Raw genomic sequence first — 15,266 nt, forward strand, 5'->3', positions numbered from 1 at the left:
CATGTTTGTGTATAAAGTGTGATTCTTCAGATGCTCTTGTTCAGTTTTTGTCTGTGTACTGGTAGCAGTTGCTTTATTTTTCCTTGACTGCTCCTATTCAAAACTGGGACATAGTTTTCAGAATCACACTGTTTCACTCTCGAATTTTAATTATGGGGGGAATAGGAGGGGGTGGAATAACTGGTAACTTAGTTTTAATTGTTTCCCTTTACCTCTGTTTATTAGGGAAATTAAACTTGTTTGATTTTCTCATCTTTACCTCCCTCTTGTGGTGGAACGTGGTAATGACGCTGTGTGTGTGCCTACATGCACACAGACTACTCTTACCTATATACATCTCTTTACACACTTCAAGCCTCAAAACTGTGGTTTTCTGATTTCTTTAAAGGTGCATTTGAGCAGAGTTTTCTTTATGTATTTGTCAAGTTACTACTACCGTGATATTTCTAACACCAGTTTGTACCTAAAGTGTACTGGGAACTTGAAATCAAGATTGTTGTGATAATCTCTTATCTTCAGACAGATTATTAGTTGGTCTAAAAAACCCTTAACCTCAGAGAGTTTGAATAAGCTTCAATTTAAGTGCTAACTGTGCCCTTAAATTTACTCTTTAAAACCTGTATGGTGATTTCTTGTTTGTGACGATAAGTAGGAAGAAGCACTGCTCACAGGGCAGATCTTTTGTGGCTTGCAGCTCAGTACCTGCCTTGCAGAAGAAAGTGAAATATTGGTAATGCTAGGAGCAGAACATAACTAAGAGATGTCAATGATGTCCCACTGCAGCATAGACATGAATGCACCTATAATTTGAACTGGGGATTCAAAGTATGCTTCTCACTCTTCAAGAAGGGTTTTAATCATAGAATGTTAAAGGTCATCTAGTCCCAACCCCCTTGGCATTGGCAGGGACACCTTCCACCAGAGCAGGTTGCTCAAGGCTCATCCAGCCTGGCTCTGAACACTGCCAGGGTTGGGGCATCCACAGCCTCCCTGGGCAGCCTGTGCCAGTGTCTCACCACCTGCACAGTGAAAATTTTCTTCCTGATATCTAATCTAAATTTCCCCTCTTTGTGTGGCTTTTCAGCTGAGTCTGCTTAGGTGGTTTAGGAATGAAAAAGTTAAGATGGCAGAGGGGAGGCAACTGAAGTCCTTGCAGTGATAGTCTTACCTGAGTGTTTGTGAGGTGTAAAGGGGAGTTACCTGTACACTGATGTGCAATGCGTCTTTCATTTGTAGTTGGATCAAGTCCCACTGCTTCAGCTGCTGTCCCTGTTGCACCTCCACCACCACCACCTCCTCCTCTGCCACCACCCCCTCCCTCAGGCCTCCAGCAGAGCAAGTCTGCACTTGATCTCATTAAAGAAAGGAAAAACAAAAAAACGAACTCTGGCCAGAATGTGACGGAAAATGGGCCAAAGAAGTCTGAAATACCAAACATGCTAGAAATCCTCAAAGACATGAACAGAGTGAAACTGCGCTCGGTGAACAGGTAATAAATATGGATAAGTATCAACATACTAACATTGGCATTAATAGTTTGGGTTTATGGCTTGGAACTATTTCAAGGTGAAACAGATGCTGATGAAACATTTAACAATGCAAAAGTATCCACAACTGCTAAAGTTTTGTTCTGGACAGTGTTAATGCTTCTCATTTTCTTTTCTAGGTCCTCAGAAGTTACAAAATCTAAAGTGGCTGACCCTGCAGATCCTGCAGCATTAATAGCAGAAGCTCTCAAAAAGAAGTTTGCTTATCGATACCAAAACGATAGCCAAAATGAAACAGAAAAAGTTCTTCCAAAGACTGAAACAAAGACACAGACTGAGGTAGTGCTGGTGAGTATTGGGATTCTTAACACGTGTTTGTACTAAGTCATAGTTGTATGTCTGTACCAATGTGTGTCTTTCTGCCAATATATGCTGATACCTACAGGTTAGTATCCCTGTCCACAAAACCCTGTTAAGCACTGTTGATATGCCAGGATTTGTGACATTGTGAAAAGGAAATCATATTTGAAATGCACATCATGGCACAAGTTAATGGCTCCTAGTTCATTTCAGGTTGATTTGAAACTGAAGAGGGTTTTAAGCAGTGAACATTCAAGACAAGTTTCCAGCAAAGCTAGTTCAAAAGCAGGCTGGTATAGATCAGTTTGGGTTGTAAGCAATCCTTGAAGCCTTGTGCTATGGCACCAGTTACTTTTTCCCTTTGTGCATTTGGAAAAATGCATCTAAAACTCCAAAAGCCAGATGTGGTCTGAGTTAAGTTTTAAGGAAAATAGCATTCCCAAGCCACAAAATCTCAGGACTTTTGAGTACTTCAGCGAATTAATGTTGACTTACTTGCCTTCTGCTTTTGGTATGTTTCAGTAAGGTTCAGGCTGTTCTTCATAACTAAAAAGCTGGATATTTTCCAAGAATTAATGGCTTTTTTCCCCAGCATCTCTGGGGCTTTAAGGAAACGGTCACAAGTTGACAATGTTTTATTCACACTGGGGTTTCTCATGACTTTCCAGCTCTGAAATTTACAGGCTGTCCTCTGAGACTGAGGATCATCAAGTTCTCAAGAGCTAAGAAAACGGAAGGTTATGTTAAATGATAGAATATTGATCTGTAATGAGCTAATAAAACCCATCCATCAGTTCCTTACCAGTATGTAACTTCTTTGTTAGGTCAGACTTGTATGATCTTTGTATGGGACAGTTTGGAAAAGGATTTGCACAAAAATGCAGGATAGAGTAAGAACAAAAATGGTGTTAAACTGCTGCTAGAGCAGTTGGTTGGCAACTTCTAGAGACAACTACATACATGTATCTTCTTACTTGGCTGTGGCAGAGTGAACTGTCTCTATCAGAGCTGCTCCAGCAGGTCCTTACCTGCCTCATCTGAGTGGTTTCAGCTGATTGCTGACACAAGTTCCCCTTTACTTTGTAAAATCCACATGCACATAAGCAGATTGATAAAGGAAATTATCTTTGCCCAAGTTTTGCTTTTACTTACAACTTGTAAAGTGCAATGAGGTTTCTGTTGAACGCAACCTGACCATGTTTCTGGTTTCCTTTCCAGTTTGGGCCACACATGCTGAAGTCTACAGGAAAGATGAAGACTTTAATTGAGAAATCTTAGTGTATGGAGATCACTGTGCAAAGGACTGTTGAGCTGTTTTGTCTGAAATATGTTATGTTGCAAATAGCACTAGTACCGAGTGGTCTCTTTCTTGCAGCACAGGAAAAGCCTAATGTGAAGTGCTGAAGTGAGGCATGAAACATGTTTGTACATGATTTACCAAGGGAAATAAATTGGACCATTATACTCAGGTATTAATTCTGTATTCAAACCTGGCTTTCCATTCAGAATTATGTGGTGGGCTTAGTTGATTAACACTAAGTTATTTATACAACATTCTTTATGCATAACTGACCACTGTAAGAATTTGTATCCATGTAAATAGTGATGGTGATACACCCTTAAGTTAAGATCAGTTATGTGAGCTCTACCTGTAACTTGCACTACAAGGAGTAATTTGATACTGAAATTTTCACATTGAAGTCTTTCTTTTAAACTTAACATTGACAAATTTTTACCCAAAAGAAGACCTGGAGTCACTCTGCTGCTTACTGAAACAAAGTGAAAACTTGAATCTGCTGCAGAGTCAGCTAAATTTTAAGTAGTCGCACATTTTTGTGCAGGGTTTTTTGTTTGCTTCAAATGAACGTGCAAGGGGTAAGAGAGCAAAACCTGCTTATGTCATCCTGTGGCCGATATAGAGAGTGCAGGAAGTGAGTAAATCATGCTCTGGGAGCCCCTGGGAATAGGTAGTCCAGTGAATTTGAAATTAGTCAGTAGATTGCAGTAGAGTAAAATAATTTCAGAGTATGTGTTAGTTAGCATAAAGTGGTGTAAATCAGAAAACAAAGGTACAAAGTCCTGTGGGTTGCAAGTTGCCAAAAATACATTGCTTATCTTTGCTGCTCCAAGAAAAGTTCGTGGACACCTTTGTCCCCAGCTGTCTTGGGTCCCTGGATAGGTTCTGGCAGCTGGGGCCTGCACAAGCCTCGTGGTTCTGCTTGCAGGGAAGAGATGGTAAAAGCTGTTGCACACAACCTGTTTTACAGGGGAAGCCCTTGGGGGCCTTCCCATAGCAGCTGTTTGCTGCCAGACCTGTACCAACCACCTGAGCTCACATCTCCAGCCACAGGTGTAGGAAGGGCTCAAGCTAAATATAGATGTCAGGGTGAAAAAAAGCTGTTCAGGAACTGAGAGCTACAGCTCAGCCACACACTGAAATGGAGCCAAGGTTTGCTCTGACTGTGGATGAGCACAGAAAAAGCTGAGCCTGGGTATTTTGGTGCTCTAAGCTGATCATGGCTCCTGGGACAAGTGCCTCTGGGAGCTTTGTTTTCTAGGAAGAGACAAAAGCAGCACTTCCCAAATAGAGCTGAATGGCTCTGTTGAGGTTACTGAAGACAAAGAAATTTTGCTGCTTATAACTGGAATGTGGATTGTACACCGAGGAGAGTCTGCTGGTGTGAGCTTGACATGATGTTAATGCATACACAATGTAACTTCCTTGCAAAATGTTGTGCCCTCAGCCTTACTGACAGGACAGTCAATCTCTGTGTTCCTTTTAATGCCTTTAAAACACCTTTCTGAAAGTTCATCTTGGTTTTAAAGTTTTGTATTTTATGCTCTACTGCCACTATGTAAAATTAAAAGCAATTCAAATAAACATTGCATATTTCATCTGTGGTACTCTACAGACTGTAGCAGCCACAATAAAGTATAGTTTACATTCTGTTCCAGCAGCTGTAAATCAGTGTAGTGACAACCTACTGGCATGTCCTCCAGGACTGGACTGCTTACCTTGCTGTGCAGCAGGAACAGTGGAGTTAGTCATAGAACAGCACAGTGCTGTTAATTCAGTTACATTCAGATTAAACAAAAAAGTTCTCAGGAACCAGTGAGAAGTTTGTGCCTCACCACGAACACAGCAGGAAGTTACTTCTTTTTAACGGTCTCTCCATCCCCTGGTACACAGACAGTCCAATTCAGTCATTAACTTGTAAATCTCAGGACATCACTTGGCCTATCAGCCTAGGCTAAAACATGAGAAAAGCCCACACCAGACCCTGCCTGTTTGCACTGGGGCATCCAGCAGCCCAGAAACGGGGTGAGCCTTATCAGTGATGTAAAATCATTGTACGAGAAATGTCATCTGCACAAGAAAATAAAATCACAAAGCTGCCATCGAATAGTTTATTTTACACTTTTTTGTACCTTAATTTGTATCTGTCTGCTTGAAATCATCTACAGACACAGTAGTACACCTCAAGTGCTGAGACATCCACACACGCTGGGGGCAGAGCCTTGAGCCATGACCTGAGGCCTGTTTCTATCTGTCTGTGATCACAAAGGAATACTACTGAGAGCAGATCTGTAAGTTAAAACACTGTGGTGGGGGCCTGACCCCATCCCCTAACATGTTTCTGGGCTCTGGTGGGTTGGGAGCAGCTGTGGTGCATTAGGTACACACTGAGCTCTCCTGTGAAATGATCAAGCTGCTGGAATGAAGCTCCATGTGGATTTGTAGAAGGCATTTCCAGACAGCATGTTCAAGAAAAGGCTTGTTTTTTGTTCTTTTGTTAATTCACTCCAATGTCAGAAGCTTCCATGGACACTTAAGAGGTGAGATTAGAACCAAACTTTCTCAATGCAGTCTGGTAGGAAAGGACAAGAGGCCACTTTCCAGGAAAGGTGGCTTGGAACAAAACTACTCCTGTTTTACTCTAAGCACCTTGACAAGCTGTACTGGTTCCTGTCAGAGCAGAGGACAGCAAGACTGCACAACCTTAAAGAATCCCAGGCTCTGCAAATGCTCTGTTGAAATAAATACTGTATACCTACTTGTAGCAAAACTTACAATGCAGTTGAGGGTCATTACACAAAGTCACGTTTTAAAACAGACCCGTCACAGAAGACATCATCGGGTACTGATTTTAGTGGTTTTAAAAGGAGCTGCAGGTTTGGTGTATGTTTTATTAAAAAAGGTCTGAGAGGAATCAGCCCTTGTCCACATCTAACGGTACAAAGCTGTGCAGGCTGTAAGGAAGCAGAGCTGTAGTCTCTCTGTAGTAAGTTCCTCACACGCAGCCATTACCTCCGTGTTCCGACAGCTTCCAACACCACTGGCAAGTACCTCCCCTTGAAAGGCAACCTGTTAAACAAAGGCTGTTCTGCTCCTGCAAGTTACAGCCAGAGCCCATGGTCCCACCTGTCTCTGCTGCAAGTCAGACAACAGCAAGAACTTGCACTGACAGCAAAGGAAGGAAGTTCACGCACGTTCCAAGGAATGGTTTCATTAGAAATTTATTTCTTTAAACATGGCCACTTTGAGATTAATGATACTACTTCAGGGAACATGAAAGAATAATAAACAGTTTTAGAAGGGAAACAATCAGGTAAGTCAGGATTTGCTTTTCAAACAGTAAAAGGCCAAGCTCCAAGAGGCAATAAATTTTGGCATACGAGGACTAGTATTTTCAAATCCAAAAGTTGGCTTAGTTTTACAGTGGAAGCTGACTGCAACCTTAGCTACCTTTCCACAACGCTGGACTCAGTCGTAACTTAAATGTACAGGAGCACAATGTGAAAAGATTTTTGTTTTATTAATTAAAAGTTAACAGCAACAGGCACATATTAAAATGGATATGGCAAAGCCTTTACAAATGGCTTTACGCCGAAGCTCTCTCCCAAAAATGGCTGTTGCAACGAACTGTAAACAGAATTAATAAACAGTCTTTTACAATAATAACAGGGAAATACAAGTGAACTAAAATAAAGCACCAGTTTCTCAAACTAGATTACAGTTGTGCTTACTGTACTGAAAACAATGTAAAACAAATTACAAAAATGGAATGTTTTAAGTTTAAAATTAGTCCTTTTAATTTTGTCCTAAAAAACATTTTCTCCTTTTCCCATCAAAAACCCATCCATGGGTAATGTGTCAATAGAGGGAGGAATACGTAAACAATGCACTTTTTTTTTATTCTTTTTTTTTTTTCAAATCAAAAACAAATTTGGTCACTTAGCTTTGTGCATAGTTTAAGGCATCTGTAGCAAATTGTTACAGTTTCCTCCCCGATGTGGCTGTTCATGAAATTGTCACATTCTAAAAGAATAAATTAAAACAGAAAATAAAATGTTGCCGTTCAAACCCTTCCCCGCCCCTCCCGTCCCCCCGCCCCAAACGGACTCACACACCCACACATACACACACGCTGCAGCGAAAGGGGCATTTGTACCCTTGTTCTGAAGGACACGCTTCCCATCCCACTTTATTTCAGATTGGCAAATACCCTGAGCTGATTATGGTGTTTAGACATTCCACCTTTTTTTTTCTTGCATGTGCAGTTCAAGTGTACAATAGTGGAAACAACATGCGATGTTTCCACTGCAGAATCGCAATGCAGTTCGGACGCTTCCCCCCACCCCCACCCCTTCCCTTCCCAGATCCAGAAGTGTTTTTGTCGCCGTTAAAAAATTGCATTCCCATATAGCACTGGAGTAAAGCTTGGCTGTGCTCTATGATGAATGCTCAGTTCCCAGTGCACAAACAAAATTATGGCAAATGGGAAGCTTTTCTGGCATCCAAAGAAACGAGCTGCAGTCTCAGATTTGATCTTTTTCTTTTAAAAAAGCAAAAAACCCCAAGTTAGTGGTTCCTTCACAGCCATGCGCAAAGGTTAAGTCTAGAACCGAGAGTTTCAGAGTACATTTGTAAACATCAAGTCTTGCCAGAGGCAGCAGAGGATGGGCACTTCACATTTCCATATTAAAACAGGGGCTGAGTGGAAGGTATGCTTTGAACACATTTATGCGAGTCTTGCTAAATTCCAAGGAAGTGGAACAATCCTTCTCTAGTCTTAGATTTGAAGACCATATTCCAAATTTCACCAAAAACCCAAAGCCATGTGGCACAACGAAGCTTTCGTCCTGCCGCTCCAAGGCTCAGTCACTGCTGTGCTTTGCATATTCAAGGTTCCGAACGAAAACCAACTGAGGCTGATGCATATTGCTCTATGTTCAGATCTTACGGCTTAAAAAAATTCTGGTTCAAATGGTCTGTGTCAAAGGAAAACTTGGAAATAAATAATGCTGGCATCATTTTCCCATTTTACTAAAACCTTGGGCTGGCATGTGTCTCCTTTAGTCCCACCGTGCAGATACCAAGAGAAGAGGCAGTTTTGTCATGGAGACTGAGGTCAGGACAATCGAGGTTCCTGAGGTAATATGTCTGAGTCCATTTCCTCAAAAGTAGGGTCAACGTCCTCACCACTGCCAGACTGTTCCCTCTGCACTCCCTTCCAGCTCGCCTTGTTCAGCCCCAGGTGGCCAAGCATGGTCTGCGACAGCCTGGTGTTGGAAAACCGGGCCCACTCCCCAAACAGTGGTTCCACTAAGTAGGTCATAAAACCTTTGAAAACAAGCAAACAGCCCAGTGAAAAAACAAGCCAACCAACCCAGAGAAAACCAAAAATACTCAAGGTAAGTATTTTAAATAGAATTTAGAAACAAAAAATAAACATGTCAAGTTACTACTCTCCGATGTGTATTTAAAAATTCATCTCAATATTTAGGGCATCTCTACAAAAAAAAAATCTCTCAAAATGTAAAAAAGATTTGACTAATCAGTCAGAGCAGCAATGCACTGGGGTACAAATTCACCTGCTTCCCTTCACAGCAGTGACCAAAGAAACAAGAGTACTGCAGAACATGGGGGGGACCTAAACATCAGCAACTAAGCCGCACAAAATAGTTTAGAAAACCTAAGTTTCTAAAAGAAAGATTTTACAATGAATTACCCATAGACAGTCTGAACTGTACTACACAGGGGGGAAAGGAACACATTATTTTCACAATATTAAGCCAACTAAAACTACTTTCAAATACAAATTACAGAAACTTTTAAACAAAGCTACAAAGCATCAACACACACTTGTATAAACATCTGTGTGTCTGTGCACATCTTTGTGTGTGCACATCTTCACTTATTTGTAGTGTCTATTGCCACGAACCAAAAATTCAGTGGTACGATGACCAAATCTGCATCTGTCAATGACAGCAATGCACAATTTCCTACCGTTCTGAATTAAGACAGAGCAGCTTTGGTGTCAATTCAAAGCACTAACTCAGATTGTGTTTGTGGTTACATTGATTCTTTTCTTTACTGTGCTTTTAACTGAGTCTTATTCGACCTACATAAGCAACTGTAGTAAAAATAACTATAAAAGGTCATTTTACTATTTTCAATCCAACTCAAGTTAGCAAAAGCTATTAATATAATGGCTATTCACCACTCTCCACCAAACCTCTGCCCACCACCCTCCTTAACGGCTGCATTTAAAGGGAACACTGACACTCCAGACAGCTAAACCCGAAGAGCTGGAGCCCTGTTGTGGCAATCTTGCTGGAAAAAGCACCCAAGACCACATGGCAAAGGGAAGGAACTCTCCTCCTCCCAAAAGGGCCACCTCAGATGCTGAGAGCTCTGGCACCATGGTGGGAGAAGCCAGAGCTGCCTCCCATGCTGTACCTGCTCCGTGAGGAACCCGAGGGGCTCTGGTCTCCTGCACCGTCAGTGCAGCACCTCCAGCAAACAATGTGAGCAACAAGTGTTATCTAGCAAATTGAAATAAAATTGCTCTTTGTACTGAAGTGCTGTTACACACACAGAGCAGGTACAACCCTCCAGAAAAGGTATCCTAAAGGTGCTTTTTGCACATTGCATTCTGCAAGTAATCTCCTCAAAGAAACTGAATTGCAGTTACCAATCTGGATGTTGGCAATAGTTTCCGTCTGTCGGTCACAAAGTGGACTCACACCCAAGTGATACTTTTTTTCAATATCACCTAAGGAAACAAAAGTATAATACAACTGTTAAGTCAGCAAGTCTGGCACAAATCCTAACACCAATAGAGCTGAGCTGTGCAAGGGGGTTAACAGGGACGGTATCTTGCAGCTAGTGGAATGCACTTGCTCTTGTCCCCATCTCTTAAAAGAGCTAGATCTGTCACTGAGACTAGCTGTATTTATAAACATTATATCTAAATACTTTGTATTTTTCATCAAACTATAATTAAACAAAAAACAGCGAACCACAGGTTTCCCACAGGATTAACATGGTCTTCCTTGCGAAACCTCCCAGATCGTCATAGAAATGGCAAGTTAAAATCCCTTCTTTAAACCTTCGCAACACGGAAGAGAACAGCACTTAGCCCTCAGAAATCTCTCGCTCAAGGAAGTTTGTTGCTCTGCTTCCTCATCACTTTTATCTAAGATTAAGCCTCTTAATCACCAAATACAGCAGTATGTTCCCCATGGATTGTATCCACATGTAAATCAGCAAGTCAGCTAAACTAGCCTTAACTTTATTATTAAAACAACTTAATATTAACGAAGAAAATTCACTCAATTTGTCAATTAAAAGCTTTATTATTTTTATTATTATGCTTACATAAGGAGTCTTAACTATATGGTAACTAAAAGTCTCCCTGGCTCTTCCCTGCTAACCAGCAGGCCTCAGAGATGAAGTTTAAGTAGTGAAGACACATGATGAACATATTTCCTAATTTACTGAAGCCACCAGGTAAATTCAAAGTGGCCATAATTACTCATCCTAAGCACCTTTCAGGCTGAGGTATGTACTGCACCAGCCACTCTAGGTTCAGATTCTAAGTAGATTCTTCATTGAGCTTTAGTCACTCTGACCTTTTGCAAGAAGTACAAGCAATGAAAGCAAAAAAACCCCATACTGTACTGTAAATCTGCCAGCTCTCAATCAAAATCCCTTTATTTGCATGCAGCTAGGACTCATGGATGCTCTCTCCATGCTGTAAATACACCGGGTACAAATTGAAAGAGGGGAAATTTAGGTTAGATATCAGGAAAAATTTTTTTACTGTGAGGGTGGTGAGACACTGGCACAGGCTGGCCAGGGAAGCAGTGGCTGCCCCAGCCCTGGCAGTGTTCAGAGCCAGGCTGGATGAGGCCTTGAGCATCCTAGTGTAGTGGGGAGGTGTCCCTGCCCATGGCAGAGGGTCGTGACTAGATGATCTGTAAGGTCCATTCCAACCCCTGAACTTCTATGATTCTATGACTATACACTAACAGATAATTCTGCTTGTACTTGCCTTGATGGAAGAACTCTTCTGTTACTTTTTCACTCCACTGCTTGCTCAGCTCCCACGTCCGACATGGATTACAAATATCTGCACACTTCAAAGCCATCTGACAAGTTAACACACAGTGTTAGATCACCTTTCCCTCCAACACCAGCGCCTCTAAGCATTTATTTCCTGACAGCAGATTATTTTAAGCTTTATGAATAACAAACCTACCTACCATTTGTGCTCCAAATTTATGTCCTATAATATTTAAAAACCACTCAGGGAACTATCAGATCTCATGATCGTCCCTGAGTAATATGGAAATTCAGTCGAGTTGAAGTATTTCAGAAGCACTAAATTTAGTACATTCACTGGTACAAGAGCCAAAAATAAAATCAGAAAAAGAAGCTTCAAAGTAAGCAAACAGTATTTTCCATTTCTGTCTCTGAAGCTCCTATTTTTAGTAATGGTTTGCACAAGACAGAACTTCTCATCTGTTTGCCCACTTTCTTTTTATAGTTCACAACATGAACCCAATGAGAAAATGTCTATGAACTGAAAAAGACTCTCAAGGACTGTTTTGAAAGTTTGCTAAAGCTCATTGGCACAGCTGCAAACTAATTCACAACAGCAGTGCTTTCCTTCCCTAAGGTAAGTTCTAACAAAGCGATTCACAGTTCCGAGGCTGCACTGGAGTCATCAGAAGAGATAAACCTTGTCTTGGAAACAGTTCTCCTTGCTTTAGCAGCCCCAAGTTATCAGACCTACCAGTACACAGCATTACCTGGGAGAAGTGCTGGGGGCAGCAGGTATGGAAGTGGGGGAAACAACCTTTTTTGTATTGAAACAGAATGACTCAAAGATAGCTCTGCTCCATTTTGAGAGAAGGAGAAAGCCTGGCAGAGGCATCATTCAGTGTTTTTAAGTAAATTATTTTCTATGCTCAATGTTTTCAAAAATATTACCAAGATCACCTGTAAAATGAAGTGCCGATGGTTCGCGTTCTCTAGACATAGGTCTCCTCTATCCAAATGGGATCGAAACATGGACAGATACTCGTTTTGCTGACTGATGTCTGTGGCAAGAATGAGATCACCTATCTGGCTTTCCATCAGCTGCCTGAAATTAGCGACAGTAAACATTCAAAAGCTTAACAATTAACAACAACAGTCATTACTAGATTTACATGTCTTTTTATCACACTCATTATTTCACAAATACAAGCTTTATAATAAGCATTTTTACTGAACTGTTTGTTTTCTTTTGGACAAAAATTCTTACAACATCCACAGAACTATCAGGATGTTTTGTTGGCAGCTTTCAGGAAGACTTTAAAACAGTTTTCGCTTTTTTTCTTCCCCACCCTTTTTTTTTCCCCTTAAAAATGCACAAACTAATTGCTTAAAGATTATTTCTGGTTAGAGTAGGTGAAGAGGGTCTATTTTAAACTACAGTTGTGGTGGCAGAATGAGAAAAGGCTGCCAAATTTAATCTGAACAGGTGCTTGACTACAGAAATACATTTCTTGAGCTTGCTTGCAGTAAATGTTATTTTCCGAATATCACGTTGCACCATGAACTGCTCTACTCCAACAGCACAGTATCCAGGAATTCCTGAAATAGATCCTAATCTGCATTTTGTATTCAAAACTGCCATGCAATAATTTATCTTGCTTTGCAAGGCTGTCTTACTTAAGTGACAGCTTGCTTACGTCTTCAACTGATCTACACTCCTCAGTATAAACATACCTGTTTTCTAATGACATATGTGCAAATAAACCAGATTCTCTCAGCAACCCCACGGCCGATCTCCAGTGATGGTTCTCTAATACTGAGGTATTCTGTGAATGGAGAGGGAGTATCACAGATCAGTGACTTCTTCTTAAACTGAAGAGCCAATACAGCAATATACCAAGATATATACCAGGCAGTTGGTCTGTGTTGGGGTTGGTCTTTTTCTTTCTTTCCTCTATTTACTTTGCCATGGAGGTTAAACCTCAAAAATCCTGAATACTTTGTTAATTTGCACTTTTTTTTTTTTATGCCAGTGACATGGAAACAATATCTGCATTCAAACCTACCACTAGCTAACCACATCACCACTTATACTCCCTTTTCTGTGCTCCTCAGGCAGTCTCCAAACCTGGTTTTAACAAAACAAGTGATTTTATCCTTACCTTATACAGAGTCGCTAAGTAATGGTTTGTTTTAATTAGGAAAGGTTGGTTAACACCTGGGTGATCCAAATCGTGTGTGGCAGCTGCTATTAAGCTGAGCAGAACATCCCATGGAGTTAAAGATCTGGCAAGCTGCAAAGCAAAACCACCAAATGTTAGCAGTGCAAGTATGCCCTCAGGGAAAGTACATGGCTGAGGCATTTTAGATTTTTAGTAATTAACAGTTGATAGAAATTCAGTGAAAATTTTTAAGATGTCAAATTAGTATTTCATTGACTTTTCACAGTATTTCCCCCACCAGAAGCTACAAAATTTCAACAATGGTTTGAGCATTATTCTTTCTGAATGGGAAGGTTCACTCTTACATGCTGACACCCACAGTCCTACTTTCTGGCTGGTAACAAAGTACTATTCCTAACCAGATCCCATAAAAGCAGCAAATTCTTAACATTAGCTCTCCATCTCATTTACCAAGTCCATCTGTATGTGTCAATTCTGCTTTAAATACATACTATATTTTTTTTAAAAAAAAAACAAAACAACACATAAAAAACTTTCCTCTTCAAAGTAAGAAACTAATGCTCTGGAAGACTTTAGGAGCGTTGAGTTTTGGGTTTCCACTCTTACACAAAATTATACCTCAAAGTCTACCAGGAAGAGAACCAAAGCAGCAAAATCTGCCACAAACAAATATTTTCAAGATGTATGTGCACATCGATTAACTCAGCTCTGCAACTGCACGGACTTACTTTCACTGCTCAGAGCTGTTACTACTCCTGGTTGGGAGGTTTGCAAATTAAACTCAGTAATAAATTCTAGCTAGCACTAAAACAGGGAAGACAGTTCTGCCCATGCAAAGGTGAAATGCAGCAAACACCCAGTGAGGACAGAAGTTTATATTCCCTCTTGCATTTGCTATCTATCAGGCCTCACATGTTTATAACGTACTTGGGTGCAATAGAACCAGTAGCTGTATACAGGTTACTAAAAATACCAAGTCTACACTTGTATCTAAAGCATTGCAGAACTTCCATTGCAAGTATTAAATGAAAAATGCTCAGAGCTGCCAAGCTGCCTGCCATGAAAAAGCTCATCATGTATCAGCTCTGATCTGGCTCACTGCACCAACAATTGATCTGAGAGCAGCACTGAGAAACTGAGTGGGAGGAGTGGGCAAAGAGCCTCTGAAAAACATCCATGGAGCCAGAACTTACTTGTTTTTACCTCAGAAGCAGAATAAGGAGTTGTGCTACTCAAGGGAATACCAGATCGGTGATAACCTGCACCAAGGGAGATAACTTGTCTCACCTGGCTAGGGAACACTACAGTTTTCAATTTAATACAGAAGGACAGGATTTAGCCCCGAAATTGTCCATACATCACTTACAGAAGACTGACAGCAGTCACTGGGAAACACTCAACTAGCTCAGCTCCTTAAGGTCTGTCACCCTGCCCTTTCTTGAAAAGAAAGGCCAAAGGGAACTCCTGATGGATTGCTATAAAATGCCTTTAGCAGAAACATACTATTCAGTAACATCAAAGATGAGCAAAGCAAGGGTAATGGCAGTCTCTGGAAGAAAAAAAAACACCCCAGATGACAAATACACAGGTTTATTATTGCCAGCTCTGACTCAGGCTGCAATTCTATGTAAATGCCTTGGGGCACAGCACTGTGTTAAACAGCTGCAATCTTAATTCCCTGTTCTGGTTCAACACAAAATCACACAAAAGACAATGTCAGCCCAGAAGAGAGGAAAAAAGAAAAGCATAGTGCTAAGCATGAACCCACAGCCTCAGCAACAGAGAGAGCAATAGAGAGTTCAGAAGTGCTTCTGATTGGGTTCTTAGGTTTCTTTACTTCTTATTAAAAGTGTATATGCACATCTGTGCATACACACATACATGTGTGTCTGTGTGTGTGTGTAT

The 15,266-nt window shown here is 40.9% G+C and overlaps 2 protein-coding genes across 2 annotated transcripts in view; one reads left to right on the forward strand and one right to left on the reverse strand.

Annotated features, from left to right (window-relative positions):
* The window catches only part of MTFR1 (mitochondrial fission regulator 1), a 16,362-nt gene extending 12,828 nt beyond the window's left edge, over positions 1–3,534 (forward strand). The window contains exons 5-7 of the mRNA XM_009069722.1: positions 1,237–1,489; positions 1,667–1,835; positions 3,066–3,534. Of these exons, the coding sequence (XP_009067970.1) occupies positions 1,237–1,489; positions 1,667–1,835; positions 3,066–3,125 (482 nt within the window). The 3' untranslated portion in view covers positions 3,126–3,534. The remainder of the gene's footprint in view (positions 1–1,236; positions 1,490–1,666; positions 1,836–3,065) is intronic.
* Positions 3,535–8,185: 4,651 nt separating this feature from the next.
* On the reverse strand, positions 8,186–13,472 carry PDE7A (phosphodiesterase 7A; the record flags this gene model as incomplete). The annotated part of the gene is made up of 6 exons (XM_009069733.1): positions 8,186–8,472; positions 9,827–9,907; positions 11,189–11,285; positions 12,139–12,283; positions 12,913–13,004; positions 13,341–13,472. Coding segments are annotated over 6 exons (759 nt in total), but the record flags the coding sequence as incomplete, so codon positions are not given.
* Between the last annotated feature and the right edge of the window lie 1,794 nt (positions 13,473–15,266).

The sequence above is a fragment of the Acanthisitta chloris genome, unplaced genomic scaffold (assembly GCF_000695815.1).
Source record: "Acanthisitta chloris isolate BGI_N310 unplaced genomic scaffold, ASM69581v1 scaffold41180, whole genome shotgun sequence".
Lineage (NCBI taxonomy): Eukaryota > Metazoa > Chordata > Aves > Passeriformes > Acanthisittidae > Acanthisitta > Acanthisitta chloris.